This window comes from Xiphophorus couchianus, chromosome 8, assembly GCF_001444195.1.
Source record: "Xiphophorus couchianus chromosome 8, X_couchianus-1.0, whole genome shotgun sequence".
Taxonomy (NCBI): Eukaryota; Metazoa; Chordata; class Actinopteri; order Cyprinodontiformes; family Poeciliidae; genus Xiphophorus; species Xiphophorus couchianus.
In genome coordinates, this window is record NC_040235.1 from 4,664,685 (window position 1) to 4,679,639 (window position 14,955).

A 14,955-nucleotide genomic window follows, 5' to 3' on the forward strand; every position below is an offset into this window, starting at 1 on the left:
TTTAGCATGCATAAAAGTACTTCATACATTTGTTTTTTGCGTTGAAACTTTTTGACTTTGTCAGGGACTTCCATTTGAACAAAGTAAAATCAATTTTTTTTTTTTACTAAATTATAAAGTGCTCTGGTGAAAAAAATGACTTTTGTGGTGTTCAGGTCATTTGTGACCCGGTTAAAATTTTTGATTATAAAACAATAAAAACTGCCAAAAATTAAATCATGAACACACAATCAACCAACAGCCTCTTCCTCCAACCACTTGAGCTTCATTTGGGGGCTTTTCTCTTTGCCTTTTTGCGAGAACAAACAAAGGGAGACATGTCCAGGCTTGTCAAGCCATTTGAGTGTAGAGGTGGTGACTTGCAGAGTACACATCTCCAATTCACAGGATGCAACAATGAGGAGAAGATTCAGTGTAAATGAAGCTTTGGATCACATCTTTGCTGCAAATGAGGCAGAGGACACACAGGATTTTAGCGATGGAGATGAGCAGGCCTCTGAGAACGAAGATGATGTGGAGTACCATTTGGAACAAACAGACACAACTGATCAGTCTGAAGAGGAGGTCACTGGTGCTGAAGCTGCTCCTGCTGAATCATTCCAATCCAAACGTGGCAACATCCATTGGAGCACAGTTCCTCCTGATGTGCATGGAAGGACAGCTGCTGCAAACATCATCAAAATGACCCCTGGGGTCATGAGGTTTGCTGTGACAAGAGTAAGTGACATCAAGACGTGCTTTGATCTTTTTTTGCCATTGTCACTAAAAAAAGTCATAATTGCTATGACAAACCTTGAGGGGGAAAAAGTCCATGGCAACACGTGGAAAGACATTGATGAGACGTACCTGGATGCCTACATTGGTGTTCTCCACCTTGCTGGAGTTTACAGATCCAGCAATGAGGCAACTGAGAGTCTCTGGGATGCATCAACAGGCAGAAATATTTTCCGGGCAACAATGTCTCTTCGGACCTTTCAGATGATCTCAAGAGTCCTCAGATTTGACAATCCAGACACCAGAGCAAAATCTGACAAGCTTGCTCCCATCAGGGATGCTTGGGAGAGATGGGTGCAACTCCTTCCACTGATGTTCAATCCAGGGCTAGAGGTGACAGTGGATGAACGTTTTCTCCCTTTCCAAGGAAAATGCCCGTTCTGGCAATACATGCCCAGCAAGCCAGGCAAATATGGCATAAAAATCTGGGCAGCCTGTGATGCTAAAACAAGCTATGCGTGGAACCTACAGATTTACACAGGCAAATCTGCAAGCGGCATCCCTGAAAAGAACCAAGGAAAACGTGTAGTCCTCGATTTGACTACTGGACTGCAGGGTCACAACATCACTTGTGACAATTTTTTAACTGATTATTTTGTTGCCTTCTTCTCTTAAGGTTCATTTGACCACTTTTTAGACATTGAAAACGAGGGGTATGCTGTTAAAACAAAGGCCCAGGGGGCCACAAAAAAATAATAAAATCAATCTTTTCATGGATGAGGGAGCCCAACCAGCTAAACAAGAGTTAAGAAAAACATTGGATGATAAAAGATTGTTTTTAGGGTATTTTATGGCTGATTTAATACACGGGTCCGAAATGACCCGCTAACACTACAGATGGCAGCAGAAAGCTAACACCAGAGGAAGGATACAAAGATGGTAGCATAAATGTTTGGCTATTGAATTGGACCATTCAAGGTCGCTATCAAACTAATTTTCTATTAGCAACTCCACAAATCTTTTTGATAAACATTACATTTTCAAGAGACATACAAACTTAGCTTGGCTTTTTCTCTATTCTTCCTCTTTCTTTTCTCTCTCCCTGACGGATAAGTCCTCTTTTGCGACATTGTTTTGCTAACTTATCTTCTATCGTAGCTTTTGAGGTTTGCATGAACTCTGCAAATAGCAGCTCAGTACTGGTGAAGCGTGACCTACCGCGGCCACCAGGGGACCACCAAGAGCAATTCATGTTTATTTCCCATATAAAGAATGATTTCTACATTAATTATCAAATATATATTATTGTAAAAATCAGAACTCTATAATAAAATTATGTGTTTTTGTTAATATAATCACATAGAATCATTACTAAACAAAAAAAAGTTCCACTTAGGGGACTCCCTAGTAGCCCTAGGGCCCTAAGGATCCACTTAGTTTGCTTATGCTTTGGTCTGGCCTTGTTTGAAATACATAAGCAGTGAGGAAATTTCATAATTAAACTTGTTCCATGAGTGGCATTCTGTTCATTATACCCATTGACATGAATGGATTAGGAGACCTTGATTCAGTTATTTGAATGAGTTATGACATTCTTTTGGAAGTACATTGGAGCTCACTGTTACCAATGTTTTGATGCCAGTCCTTAAACTACTAAAAGAAGACAGGGTGTCTGCCTTACCAAAAAATAAAGCTGGGAGAAAAACCTGATAACCAAACTGAACCTCATATTTATTTATGAAGCACATTCTAAAACAAAAAGACATAAATAAATACATACATACATACATACATACATACATACATACATACATACATACATACATACATACATACATACATACATACATACATACATACATTAAGAAATATTGAACATGGAACAGAACAAAACTACTAAGTACTAGATAATCCTTGAAATAAGAATGAATGACAGTTCACATCGCTCAAGTGCCACAGAGTTGATGTCATAAGTCCGATTTTAAAAGACTTTGAGAGGAGCAGATGATCAGATGACTACAACAAGGATCTGATGGGATCTGAAGAGAGGGATTAATGGACTAGATCTGTTGTATCGGAAGTGGCAAGATCATAATAGATTAACTATATGCTCATTTATACACTCTAGGAATTACAAATTCTTAGAGTTCCTGCAGTCCGAAAGTGAAGCACTCCAACACACCAATGCAGAAAGGCCTTGGCAGGAACCTAAATGAAATATCACTGCTCCATAGACTATGTTTCCACCTGTGGTTCTCTGTTTTTACCTTTATGATTAGTGAAACACTTAAGCTATAAGAACCTATTAAAACTGTATAAAATAAAAGGTGTCACAGTCATGTCAATGATTTATGCATTATCAAGTAAAGTACGTACTTGTGTTTGATTTGTTTCCAGGGGGTGTATGCAGTTGGAAATTTCCAGTCAAGTGAGGAGCCCAACAGCAGTCCTCCTGTTCTTTTGCACCACCCTTCTTGCACATTGCCACATGTAAGTCAGGAGGCTGTTCTCCATCACCTTCAGATGAAAGCTAGTATGTCTAGTGAGGCTGGTATCCCCACCTCCCACTCTGAAAGCCTGCTTCACCGAGGCCTTCAGCAGCAGAGACCTGAAGACAGCCTAAAGCGCTCCGATGCTAATGTGGAAGTGATGTCGCCCTGCAGCCCCCAGAGCAAAGATGCCATGATGAGTTTTAGCCATACACTCCCTCGGGTTCACACCCCTCAGGCCATAGCAGCATATGAAGAAGCCGCCAGACGCCATGCTGCCACTCTCCACCATGCGTCCATGGACTCCAGTCGCTCAAAGCAGCTTCTGTCTCAATGGAAAAGCAAGAACAACAACCATAAATGCTCCATGATGTCCCCAGACTCCTTTTCCTCCTCTGTCGACTCATCTTCTGGACACCTTCCACATCATGGCAGCATTGAGCTACGATCCAGCTCTGAACCATCAACTGTGGGCATAAATGGAGGCCTTGATGCCAGCACATACTTGTCCAAGCTACCCACTGGTGCTAGTACCACACTACCCAGTAACTGCAGTGGAATCACTGGAGGCACCAGGATATCAATGCAATCTAGACCTGGGTCTTCACAGCTAGTGCACATACCAGAGGAAGCACATGAAAATTACAATACCTTTTCCCAAAGGACAGGAGCAAGTGACATAACAGTCAACAGTACAGTTCAAGCTAACTGGCAAAGAGCAGCTGAGAAGACTGGAAACATGCAGAGCACCCAGCCACGAATCATGCAAGTGATTGCTATGTCCAAGCAGCAGGGTCTACTTCAAACCCATTCCAAAAGCTTAGATGAAAGCAGCATGGGTTTTAATGATAATGGAAGTTGCCACGGTAATACGCGATACAGAGCACTCACCGATCAAGACCCTATCAGCACCACAGGGCCCAGCTCACTGGGCAGCACCACTGGTAGCATTTCAGGAAGCACTGGAGCAATTGTCAGAGTAGAGGCCCACCCTGAAAATAACAAACCAGTTATTCAAGCTCCATCTACAGATGGAAGTGGATCTTGGAGGTGGCGATCGCTGGATCATGGCAACAGTGTCGGTGGAAGTACAGGGACTAGCTGTGTTGGTAGTGGGTCAGGTCTCAGGCAGACTGTTGAGCACAATGATCAAAGCGTCGACTCGGAGAGTTCAGACTCAGCTCGTGAAGGGTCCATTGACCAGAAACGTGGCAAACATATTATTATCACCACCTCAACTGTTGGAACCCCATCCATAGTTACTGTTCACACCCAGAACACTGGCCAGTCAGAGCAGAGGCTCCATCCTCAGGGCCTTTCCACCATAAGGGTCACTCCAGGAGATGGATGTGGTTCTGGGGCTGGAGGAGGTGGTAACTTAGGGGGAGAGGCAGCTTCCGAAATCCCCTCAGTTGCTTCCAGTCGTGAGTCAACGCTGCGAAGAAAAAGCAATAATATCATTATGATCCCAGAGAGAGCCAACAGTCCTGATAATGCTAGGAATGTTTTCTACAAGGGAACCTCAATTACTCCTACTTTCAAGGAATAAAACACGATGTGACCGGACTGCCATTTGAAGAAAGCAAATACAACAAGCGTATTTTCAGAAAATTCTAATTCTAAAGAAGTTTATATGTAGCATGGTTCTTGTACACGCTTACACTGAAGCGCAACAGTTTGTGTGTTGTTAAAATAATCACTGTGTATTTCTTTGTGGTCACTCCTATGGGAATCCTTTTTATAGAGTCATATGTTTTGGACTAAAAAAAACCCAACAAAAAACAATGTGCCAGTCACGTTAAGACAAAATTGTTTTTCCATAGCTGTGAAACCAATGTTTACTTCCCTACATTGTAAATACTGTGTATACTTGAAAGTGGTGCTACACCAGCCAAAACTATTTACTTTGTATAAAATATTCTGTATTCTCCAAATACACCAATAATTATTTTACAAAGAATTTCCACTATGGCAAGAAGGATTATGTAATGCTTCTGTTCTGTACAGGTAACCCATCTTTAACAGAATACTGTTGGAACCATAAGTGAGCTTAGCATTTATCATGTAGCTACAAAGACAAATTAGACGTAACTTGCACTAAAGTAAGCGTTTACTGTACGCTGCATCATACTGTTTTATACATCTGTATACATATACTACTCACAAAGTGTTAGGGATATTTTGCTTTTGGTCAAATTTGTGGAAAACTTAAAAAGTTCACACAACAATGATATCATGGCATGAAAGTAGGGAAGTTTAGAAATATCCTACAGTGATTTCCCTACCTCACACAGTGTATTAAAAGAAAAGCCAAGAGTTGTGGGCATGCAACAATAATTAATGTCAATGTCTCCATAATGTGTCATGTGACTTGAGCATTAATTACAACTTGACAACAATGTCTCCAATTGTTCACAAGTCAACTTATAGTCTGTTGTGGCATGATGTCCCTCTATTGTTGAAGGGTGGCCCTCAAATCATTGAGTTTCTGGAATATGAAGTTACAAGTCCCTGTACAGCGACTCAGCTGACCCCACAGGTTCTCCATGAGAACCAGTTCTGTTGAAAATTTTGGCCACTCCAGTCATGGTATCCTGGTGTTCAAGCAGGTGTTCCTCAAGATTGCAGCCTTGATGACCTGGAGCATTGTCATCCCTTTGTTTTTTATCATTAATCCATGACTGGATTAATGATGTTATTTAGGTTGTATCATTTCTGCTAAACGTGAATGAACTTACATCAGAGAAACGTTCCCTGGCCCATATAAGGCCAGGTCACTCAGCCTGTTGGTGTGATCAGTTATGGTTGCAGGCCGTCCAGTACACAGACCACACTGATGTTAATGATTCCTAATGATCTGATGTGGCATCTGGGAGCCTCTCACCTCCCTTAAATGTACCAGGAGTTGAATGACATTCATCATCCAGTTGTGCTGGGCATTGTTCACTTCACAGCAGACGTGGCCAAAGAAAGTCCACTGTTATACCTTTCTGTGACTCTTCCAGTCTTTCTACTGTATATCTACATTGCAACCTGCTGAAGATACTGTGACTCTGTAAGCTCAGTGGCCAATTCCGCCTGAGAACATGTTGAGGAGAACTGTTTTAATACAAGAAAAAAACAATTGAGGTAGGAAAAGTATTGGTTGATTCAGGGGTCAAATGCCTGTTCTGAATTTTGCCATTAAAAAACAGTACGTTGTTCAAAATGTATTGAAACATTGAACAGTTGGATATGTGTATTCAAAGATTTAGCGAAAGTCACATTAAGTTCAGCTGTAAAGGTGATAATGCATCCCGACACTTCATCTGATAGCCTAATATCCCTAATTTTTTGTGAGTACATTTGTAAATGAATGGCAATCAATTCTTAGAGCACATACATCAGCAAAAAGTGCACTATTTCACCAGTTTTACAACTTCTAAATGTGTTGAAAGATTGACAAAACGTCAGGATTTTTCTGACTCCATTTTGTATGTTTTTTTTTTTTTTTAAGTATTTGAAGTATTCCAGTGAAATCCATTTTGTGCGCATGAATTACCTGAGTCAGTAAGAGTGAATAAAAAAGAAGACCTACTTCAGTCAGTGTAAATACAAAAAGCGTTATGAGATGAATATCTTTTTAAAGGACCAAAAGCTTTGCAAACCAGCAATATGTGAAAAAGAAATTGTGCTTTCTTAAATCATACAGTCGCTATGATTCACCATGTTTTATGTTTGTTTCTCCAGTCCAGCTACTGTTGGACCTAAATAGCCTTCCATTAAACCTCAGAAAGAGATTAGGCAGCCATCAGCTTGTGGCGGGTTATGCACCAGGCAACACCACCTCTTAATATAACATGATGGCTTTGGAGTGGCCTAGATAAAGTATGAAAGTATTGAAAATCCTCCAGTGGTTGAATTAGAATAATTCTGTAAAGGAAAGTTACAAGCAGCTATCATGCTTAGGAGCATCTATGGCTTCACATAAGGCAAACTTGGATTGCATAGCTTGTTTTTCTTTATAGGTAAAATAAATCCTTGTTTGAAAACTGCTTTTTTATTCACTCAGGTTTGATTTTCTAATTCCAAAAACTGTATAATCATCTATAGCAATTACATATGAGAAAAACTCCTTTAAAGGAAAAGGGAGCAGTTGCTCCCTTAAAAGAGTTTAAGGGAGCAACTGCAATACCTATTACTGAGGCTGCAGTACTTCAATATATAGTGTTTTAGAAAAAGGGATTTTTTTGTTCACAATATCTAAATGCTGTATTCCTCTGTGTACACCAATGTAGCAAAAGCACAGATTGTTTTAAACAACCTAATGTTGCTTGTGTAGCAGAGCTCAACAAAGGTTTCCTAAAAGATTTAGACATAAAGTGTCAATTTCAATTAAAATGCATTCTGTTGGTTTTTGTTTGTGTATAGCTATATGGAGTACTCTCTGTTTTCTTGCTTGACAACCAGGAATTTAAATGAACTTTTTGGAGTAAAGTGGAATATTACTGTCAAAAAGAAATAAGACAGGTAACAGAAACCTGAGCATTGTTGAGAAAAATCATTGTTTTCTCCTTTATGTGTTAGTGAGCTGAACACTGGCATTGTTCATCATTCTTCAGGGTGAAACAGCTCTGATGCCTTCAGGTTCTCTGGTTCTGAAAATTCCTTATAAGAGTTAAAGGACATGGTAGTTCTCTAACTCTTTACCTTCACACTTTAGTGTTCCGTTTCCAGTAGACTCTACAATCATGTCTCATGCAAAGTTTTTTTGTTGATTTTTTTTTGCTTTTAGCGAAATGCAGCCTCACCTTTTAACTGATCATTTGTCTTATTTTAAATCACAAGAGCAGCTTTGTTAAAATTTGTTTATTTAATTACTATTATTATTATTTTTACAAACTACAGCAGGTTTGTGCAGACTGACGTAGAGAAAGATTGCTCCAAGATAATTGGACTTCAACAGAAACTCTTGAATACTCTATGTAAGAAACAGGGGTTAACCATAACCCTAAGAAGAAAAAAAAAATCAATCAAGCTGACCAAATCATTTTAGGGATAAAGCGGCCCCCTATATTTGTGGGGGTTTAGGAAACATCACTGCTTAAAATCTGTGAAAACTTGAAACCCCCTCTAAAAAAGCTTAGAACTGCCTAATTTACTAGATAGAACGCCAAATATACCTTACCATGCATAAAATTTTTTGCACTCCTGGATTGGCTGCTTTGCAATTACCAGCCAGTGATGTGTCAAGTATCACTGTTGGTAAGATTTTTTTAATTATCCTTTAGAACTAATAAAGTCGTGTGTCCAGCAGCGTATAACTTGTACCATGGGCTGTCAATCAGACTAGAGCATGCTCTGGGTTGTTGACCTGCTAAATCATCACCTTCTGTCTCAGCCTTACATCACTGGTATACGTCTGTTAATTTCCCTATGAACAGTTTTTAATTATTGTCTGGCACCATTTTTAATTTTTGTATATTTTCAGTCACTTCCAATAGAAACCGCCCAGAGTGATCCACCATGTTCCACAGTAGCAAAGCTTTTTCAGCATGCCAGAGATTACTTTGATGTTTACCTTTTCTGGTGACCCCAGCATCTTATTACACTTATGCAAGTATACATTTACAAATTGACAAATTCTTAATTATTACCTTAATTTTACTGTCAATACCAGCTTTTTATGGACCCTCTTATTTGAAGCTAAGTTTTTTGGGGGAAAATACATAAAACACCACTTTTAAGTTTTGTATTATTGCTTTTCACATTTACTTTAGTAATATTTAGAACATTTTTGTAGATGCATTACTTATAACTAAATTCTATTCAAGTTCCTGGTTGTACAGTACAAAAACAAAGAATCTCAAATTTGTTTTAGACTGTGCTAGTTTGATGTTTTGGTTTTGTTTTGTGTCAAAAGGTATTTTGTGAATTTTCTGACAAAATTCATGTTTGTTATTAAATGTTTATGTAATAAAAAACACACACGCGCACACCCCCACACACACTTTTGGTATTTTAGAAGTTACAAAAAGAAACTGGGACAACTGTTTCTTGTCATATTGTGATATGGCAAGATGTACCAAAGTCTGTTTTTTCTCACATCAGAACATTTGTGTAGCAAATTTTGTAACCCCAGAAACATTATAAGCATGTTTTGTATAATATAAAACAGTAGAATTTAGTTATACTATAACCATATATCATCATGTCTTTCTTTGTCTCTGTCTGACTGTCATAAGGCTAGCTTTGTATCTAGGTACTCCGATTATTGCTTTTACAGTTGCCACTGTACATGATGACAATGTGAAATGTGAAATACTCAAGAAAATTGCAGGAAGTAGTCTCAAAAGCCAAGACAAATTTTCAGTAAGGAAATAATTATTTACTAAGCAGTCCAAAATAGTTTACATATGAAACTTTATGTCATGTTAATTTATTATTTAATTTAATGGTTTGGCTGCTCAGGTGGTGAATTGGCTGTTAGAGTTCACCTCAGAATCATTTTACTTCTCATTTTTGAAAAGTGCCAAGAGAAGTCTCTCTGCCTGTCTGCAATGTGAAACACACAAAGCTGGCAGAAGTTCAGCTTTTATAAAAAACTAAATTAGAACAGCATCTTTCAACTCTTTCTTTTCTCTTATGTCACTTGGGATTGTTCGGGTACATATAATATGTGATGAAAAGGGAAAAAGGTTACAGAGTAGCAGATAATAAGTAAATGAGGTTCTGTCTTATGGCCACAAAGGCCACAAACTTATCCTGTTTGTTGCTGCCAGCACCAGCCTCAATAGTAATTGATGGTGTGGCTTTTGATATTTACTGGAGTAGATTTTATGATGTGAAAAATCTATAAATGTGTTATTCTTAAAAAGTATATTTCCTACAAACTTTGATACTCTTGTCATCTTGAAAAAAAATTATTTGGATCCAAGCCTTAATGTTCTAAACACTCCGTACAGCATGATGTTCACTGAAAAAGCACACCTTGTTTTACAGTTAGAAGAAAAAAACAACAGATCTGATTTTCTGTACTTCCTAAAAGTCAGTGGAATCCAAAGTGTAGCGTGACACTGGACCAGTCACGCCATCCACAGTTTGGATCCTCCATCCAAACTGTGGATGGAGGATCTTTGCATGTGTAGACTAATGTGCCGTCTCTGGATGAACAATAAATGTTTTCTGATTCTGTCGTCTGATGTATGGTTTCTATTCATCAAGGGAAAAAAGAAAGGGCTGGAGGATATAAAAGAATGATTGGAAGGAAGTGGTAAAAATATCACAAAAAATAATTACTAATATCCTAAAGTTCTTGAAATGAAGAATTAAGAGTATGTAACATTTTTAAAATTATGTTTTTTTAAAACTGTCACCTTGTTGTATCATTATCGTATGAGACAGATAGTCTGTGAAAACATCATGCTCCTCCACCTCCTACCTGAGCCGTCTGCAGAAATACACCGCTCCATCAGAAACAACCAATCAGAGTCAAGAGGAGGGCCTTAGCGCTGTCAATCACTTTGTGTACATTCTGCTCACACTCTCCCTATTGCTCTGTTCTATGCTGCAGCTATATGCCACAATATAGTCTGTCATGAATGCTCAAGATAGTTACCATTGTGACGATCTCCTCCTGTCCAGTAGGTGTCTCTAGTTCACTATTTGTTTGTTTTGTTCTTTTCAGGAAGCAGGTAGATGGGCTGTTAATTGAACGCACCGGGTGGCTGATAAATACTGACATCCAGTCACCAGGCCCCTGCTTGATTGGCCTCCAGACCAGACCGGAACAAGCAGCATTGGTCCACGCTTCTCTCTGACTGGCTGAGCAGTTCTCGCAGAGCATATTTTGGATAAAATAAATTATTGTTTCTATGGATCTGCTCGTCTGTCTCCCATTTTTGTCATCACCTATGAGTGGGGTGTGACAAATGGGGGGCTCTTCAGTTTGAATCCGGATTGGAGATCAGCTGTCAGGTAGTATGTTTTGAGTTGTGAACTTTGGCTTGTTGGGGGAAGTTGACAATCGTGCTTGATTTGGTGAGTGAAGCAGCCATTATACATCTGTTTTGAGAGAGTGTGTTTGTGTAGCAGTTTGAGTGATCGCTCCCATACAATCGTAGTAAGTCGCGGTGGTTCTGTCCCTGTTAGGCTTAAAAACGATTTCCCTTATGGAGTTTGTTGTGGGGGGATTTTAGTGTGGTGTGAACGTGTGTAGTGGGCCTGTGTGCCTTAAAGGTAACTTTACAGTATTATTAAATTTTAAGATAACTAATTGTGCCTACCACCTGCTGTGAGAAATACTCAGGCACTACTGTCTTCATTACACCTCCTGGAATGCGGCAGGCCCTCCCACCACGCACCCTAACCTTACTAGGCTGCTTAGGAGTCTGCTGCATTTCAGCTGCATGACATTTCTGTAAAGCATTAACCAAGGGTTTGGGAGATGCCACAACCGGAGTCGTATTAAACAAAGCATGACCATGCTGTCCAAATAGCTCTGTTGCAGCGCACGACTGAGCGCACCATCAAGGACATATTCTATGAACTGGTCACGCAGGAGAACTTCAGTATTAGGCATATCCCTAGGAGCCTGTGCTTTTACTTTCTCCATGAGGCTCATCAAAGCAAGGGAGAACTCTTGCAATGTTTCCCCTTCTAATTGCTTTCTGGAGAAAAAGGCCTCCTGTAATGCAACATGTGACTCATTACATCCATAGAGTTCCTCGAGGATAGAAATAATTTTAGCTGGATCCCCTCGTTCCTGACTAGAGCGATATTTGATTTCATCCCTAGCCTCTCCTTCTAAATGGTCGTACAAAAAGAAGGCCTGATCTGCTGCTGACAAATTTTGTGCCCGCATACACGCCTGTACCTCCTCAACCCACTCGCTCACACTAATCCCCATCCGTCCCCTAAACATAGGACACTTACGATCACGTGGGACAAGCACTAACATGTCTGTTACTTGGGCAGCAGGGGGTGCAGAAGCTGAAGATGGCCCAGCCCTGGAGCTAGATGTGGAAGGCGAACGCTCTGCATGCAGCTTCTCATTGTCAGCCTTTAATTGAGCAATCAGGGTCTTCAATTCCAGTAGTTCTTCCTCCATTACTACAAATAACCAGCTCAAGAAAATAAACTAACCGCTGCTGTTTGTCCTTAGAACCAAAAAAAATAAATAAAAACTACTGCTTGACCATTAAATAGCACAAAATACAATGAAGTAATGGAAAAGTCTCAGCCTCAAGATTGTAAAAAAAAGAATCCTGCTCACAGCGCCAAAATGACATTTACGGCTCAACTAATGGTTTGTATTCAGCAGATGCACCTAAATTAATTGCTTCTTGCCCACACATTGAAGTGGACATGACTGGGGTAAAGGTACCGTGCCTGGTTGACACTGGTTCAATGGTGTCCACTATTACAGAGAGCTTTTTTATTGAATTCTTTGAGCCCTGGGGCGAAGAGCGTTTGAGAGCTTGCCACTGGCTACAGCTAAAAGCAGCCAATTGTCTCCCTATTCCTTACATCGGCTATTTGGAAGTATCTATTGAACTGTGTGGCAAGTTGGTGCCCCACTGTGGGGTGTTGGTGGTGAGAAACCCTCCAGATAGTGGGTCAGCTTCTGTTCCTGGTGTGTTGGGGATGAACGTCATAAATAAGTGTTACCAAGAGCTATTTGGACAGCATGATCATGCTTTGTTTAATACGACTCCGGTTGTGGCATCTCCCAAACCCTTGGTTAATGCTTTACAGAAATGTCATGCAGCTGAAATGCAACAGACTCCTAAGCAGCCTAGTAAGGTTAGGGTGCGTGGTGGGAGGGCCTGCCGCATTCCAGGAGGTGTAATGAAGATTGTGCCTACCACCTGCTGTGAGAAATACTCAGGCACTACTGTCTTGTTTGAACCATCGGAATCTGGCTTACCAGCTGGTTTGTTAGCATCCCCTGCGCTAGTTCAGGTTGTCCGGGGCACTGCTTATGTTCCAGTGGTAAATGTGGGCCACACGGATGTGTTGCTTTACCCTCGTACCACTGTGGGAACTTTAAATAGTGTTGGTGTGGTGAGTCTTCCAGCGGGCGTAACTGAAGTCCCATTATTTGTAAATGTGTCTTCCCAAACAGCTGCTGCTCCTGCCGCAGATGGGATCGAGGCAATTGATTTATCATCTTTGCCTGCGGAGGAACAGGGTCGGGTGAGAGCACTTTTGGGTAAATACACTTCCGTGTTTGCCACTAATGATCAGGACTTGGGTTGCACCAACCTGATCAGTCATGACATTCCCCTTCTTGATGACGCTCCCGTTCGGCAGCGTTACCGTCGAATTCCTCCATCAGAGTATGAACTTGTGAAGGACCACATAAATCAGCTTTTGGCAGCAAATGTCATTAGGGAAAGCTCTAGCCCCTATGCATCACCAATTGTGCTTGTGCGCAAAAAGGATGGCAGCATCAGGCTTTGTGTTGATTATCGTCAACTTAACATCAAGACACGGAAGGATGCTTTTCCACTCCCTCGCATTGAGGAGTCCCTTGATGCTTTGACAGGGGCTCAGTGGTTTTCCACTATGGACTTGGCTAGTGGTTATAATCAGGTTCCTGTCACAGCAAGTGATCGCCATAAAACCGCTTTTTGTACACCTTTTGGGCTTTTTGAGTGGAATCGCATGCCTTTCGACCTATGCAATGCCCCGAGCACGTTCCAACGCTTAATGCAGCGCATTTTTGGTGACCAGCAATGCCAATCCCTTTTACTGTATTTAGATGACATTGTTGTGTTTTCATCCTCTATACAGCAACATCTTGAGAGGCTGGATGTGGTGTTGGGACGGCTGCAGAAGGAGGGCCTTAAAGCCAAACTGAGCAAATGCCACTTTTTCCAGAAGGAGGTGCACTACCTGGGCCATGTAATTTCTGACCAGGGAGTAGCCACTGACCCTGCTAAAATCAAGGTGGTAGCAAATTGGCCTGTGTCCACCACAGCCACTGAGTTGCGTTCCTTTTTGGGATTCGCTAGCTACTACTGTAGGTTTGTAGAAGGTTTTGCTAAGATGGCTGCCCCCTTGCATCGTAGAGCAGCAGAGCTAACTAGTAAAGGGCCTAAAAGGAAGGCTACCCAGAGTATTGTTGGAGCCTGGACTGAGGAGTGTCAACAGAGTTTTGAGGCTCTTAAAGCCAAGCTCACTTCTACTCCAGTCCTTGCTTATGCAGATTTTTCCCTCCCTTTCATTTTAGAGGTGGACGCAAGTCACAGTGGGTTGGGAGCAGTTTTGTCACAAGAGCAAGATGGTAAGATAAGACCCATTGCTTTTGCTAGCCGTGGGTTAAGACCTAGCGAGCGAAATATGTCAAATTACAGCTCAATGAAATTGGAGCTGTTGGGCCTGAAATGGGCAATGACAGGAAAATTTAGAGATTACCTTTTGGGCCACAGGTGTATTGTCTATACAGACAACAATCCTCTGAGCCATTTGGACTCGGCCAAGCTTGGAGCAGTAGAGCAGCGCTGGGCAGCCCAGCTTGCTTCCTTTAACTTTGAGTTAAAATATAGGCCTGCTAAGTCCAATCAAAATGCTGATGCTTTGTCTCGCCGGCCTTGGCCGGCTCCCCCGGAAGTGACTTCTTTGGGTCCAGGTACTCTTGTGCCTCAGCCACTACAGCAAGCTGTGAAAAGTGAGCAAATACAGATCTTCCAGTCCTCTGTAACTGTCTTTCCCTCTTTTGACCCTGGTGATTTCCGTGTTTTCCAGCAGGCTGATCCAGTTCTTCAAG

The 14,955-nt window shown here is 41.0% G+C and overlaps 1 protein-coding gene across 4 annotated transcripts in view; it reads left to right on the plus strand.

The window, feature by feature from the left end:
• plppr4b (phospholipid phosphatase related 4b) overlaps positions 1 to 14,955 on the plus strand; it is a 44,873-nt gene that overhangs the window by 16,782 nt on the left and 13,136 nt on the right. For 2 of the 4 annotated variants that reach the window (XM_028025863.1, XM_028025864.1), the window contains one exon: positions 3,112 to 10,378. In XM_028025863.1, coding sequence (XP_027881664.1) covers positions 3,112 to 4,752 — 1,641 coding nt within the window. In that variant the 3' untranslated portion in view covers positions 4,753 to 10,378. Of the gene's footprint in view, positions 1 to 3,111; positions 10,379 to 14,955 lie in introns of those variants that run through there. The other 2 variants (XM_028025865.1, XM_028025866.1) reach the window with 1 other exon arrangement.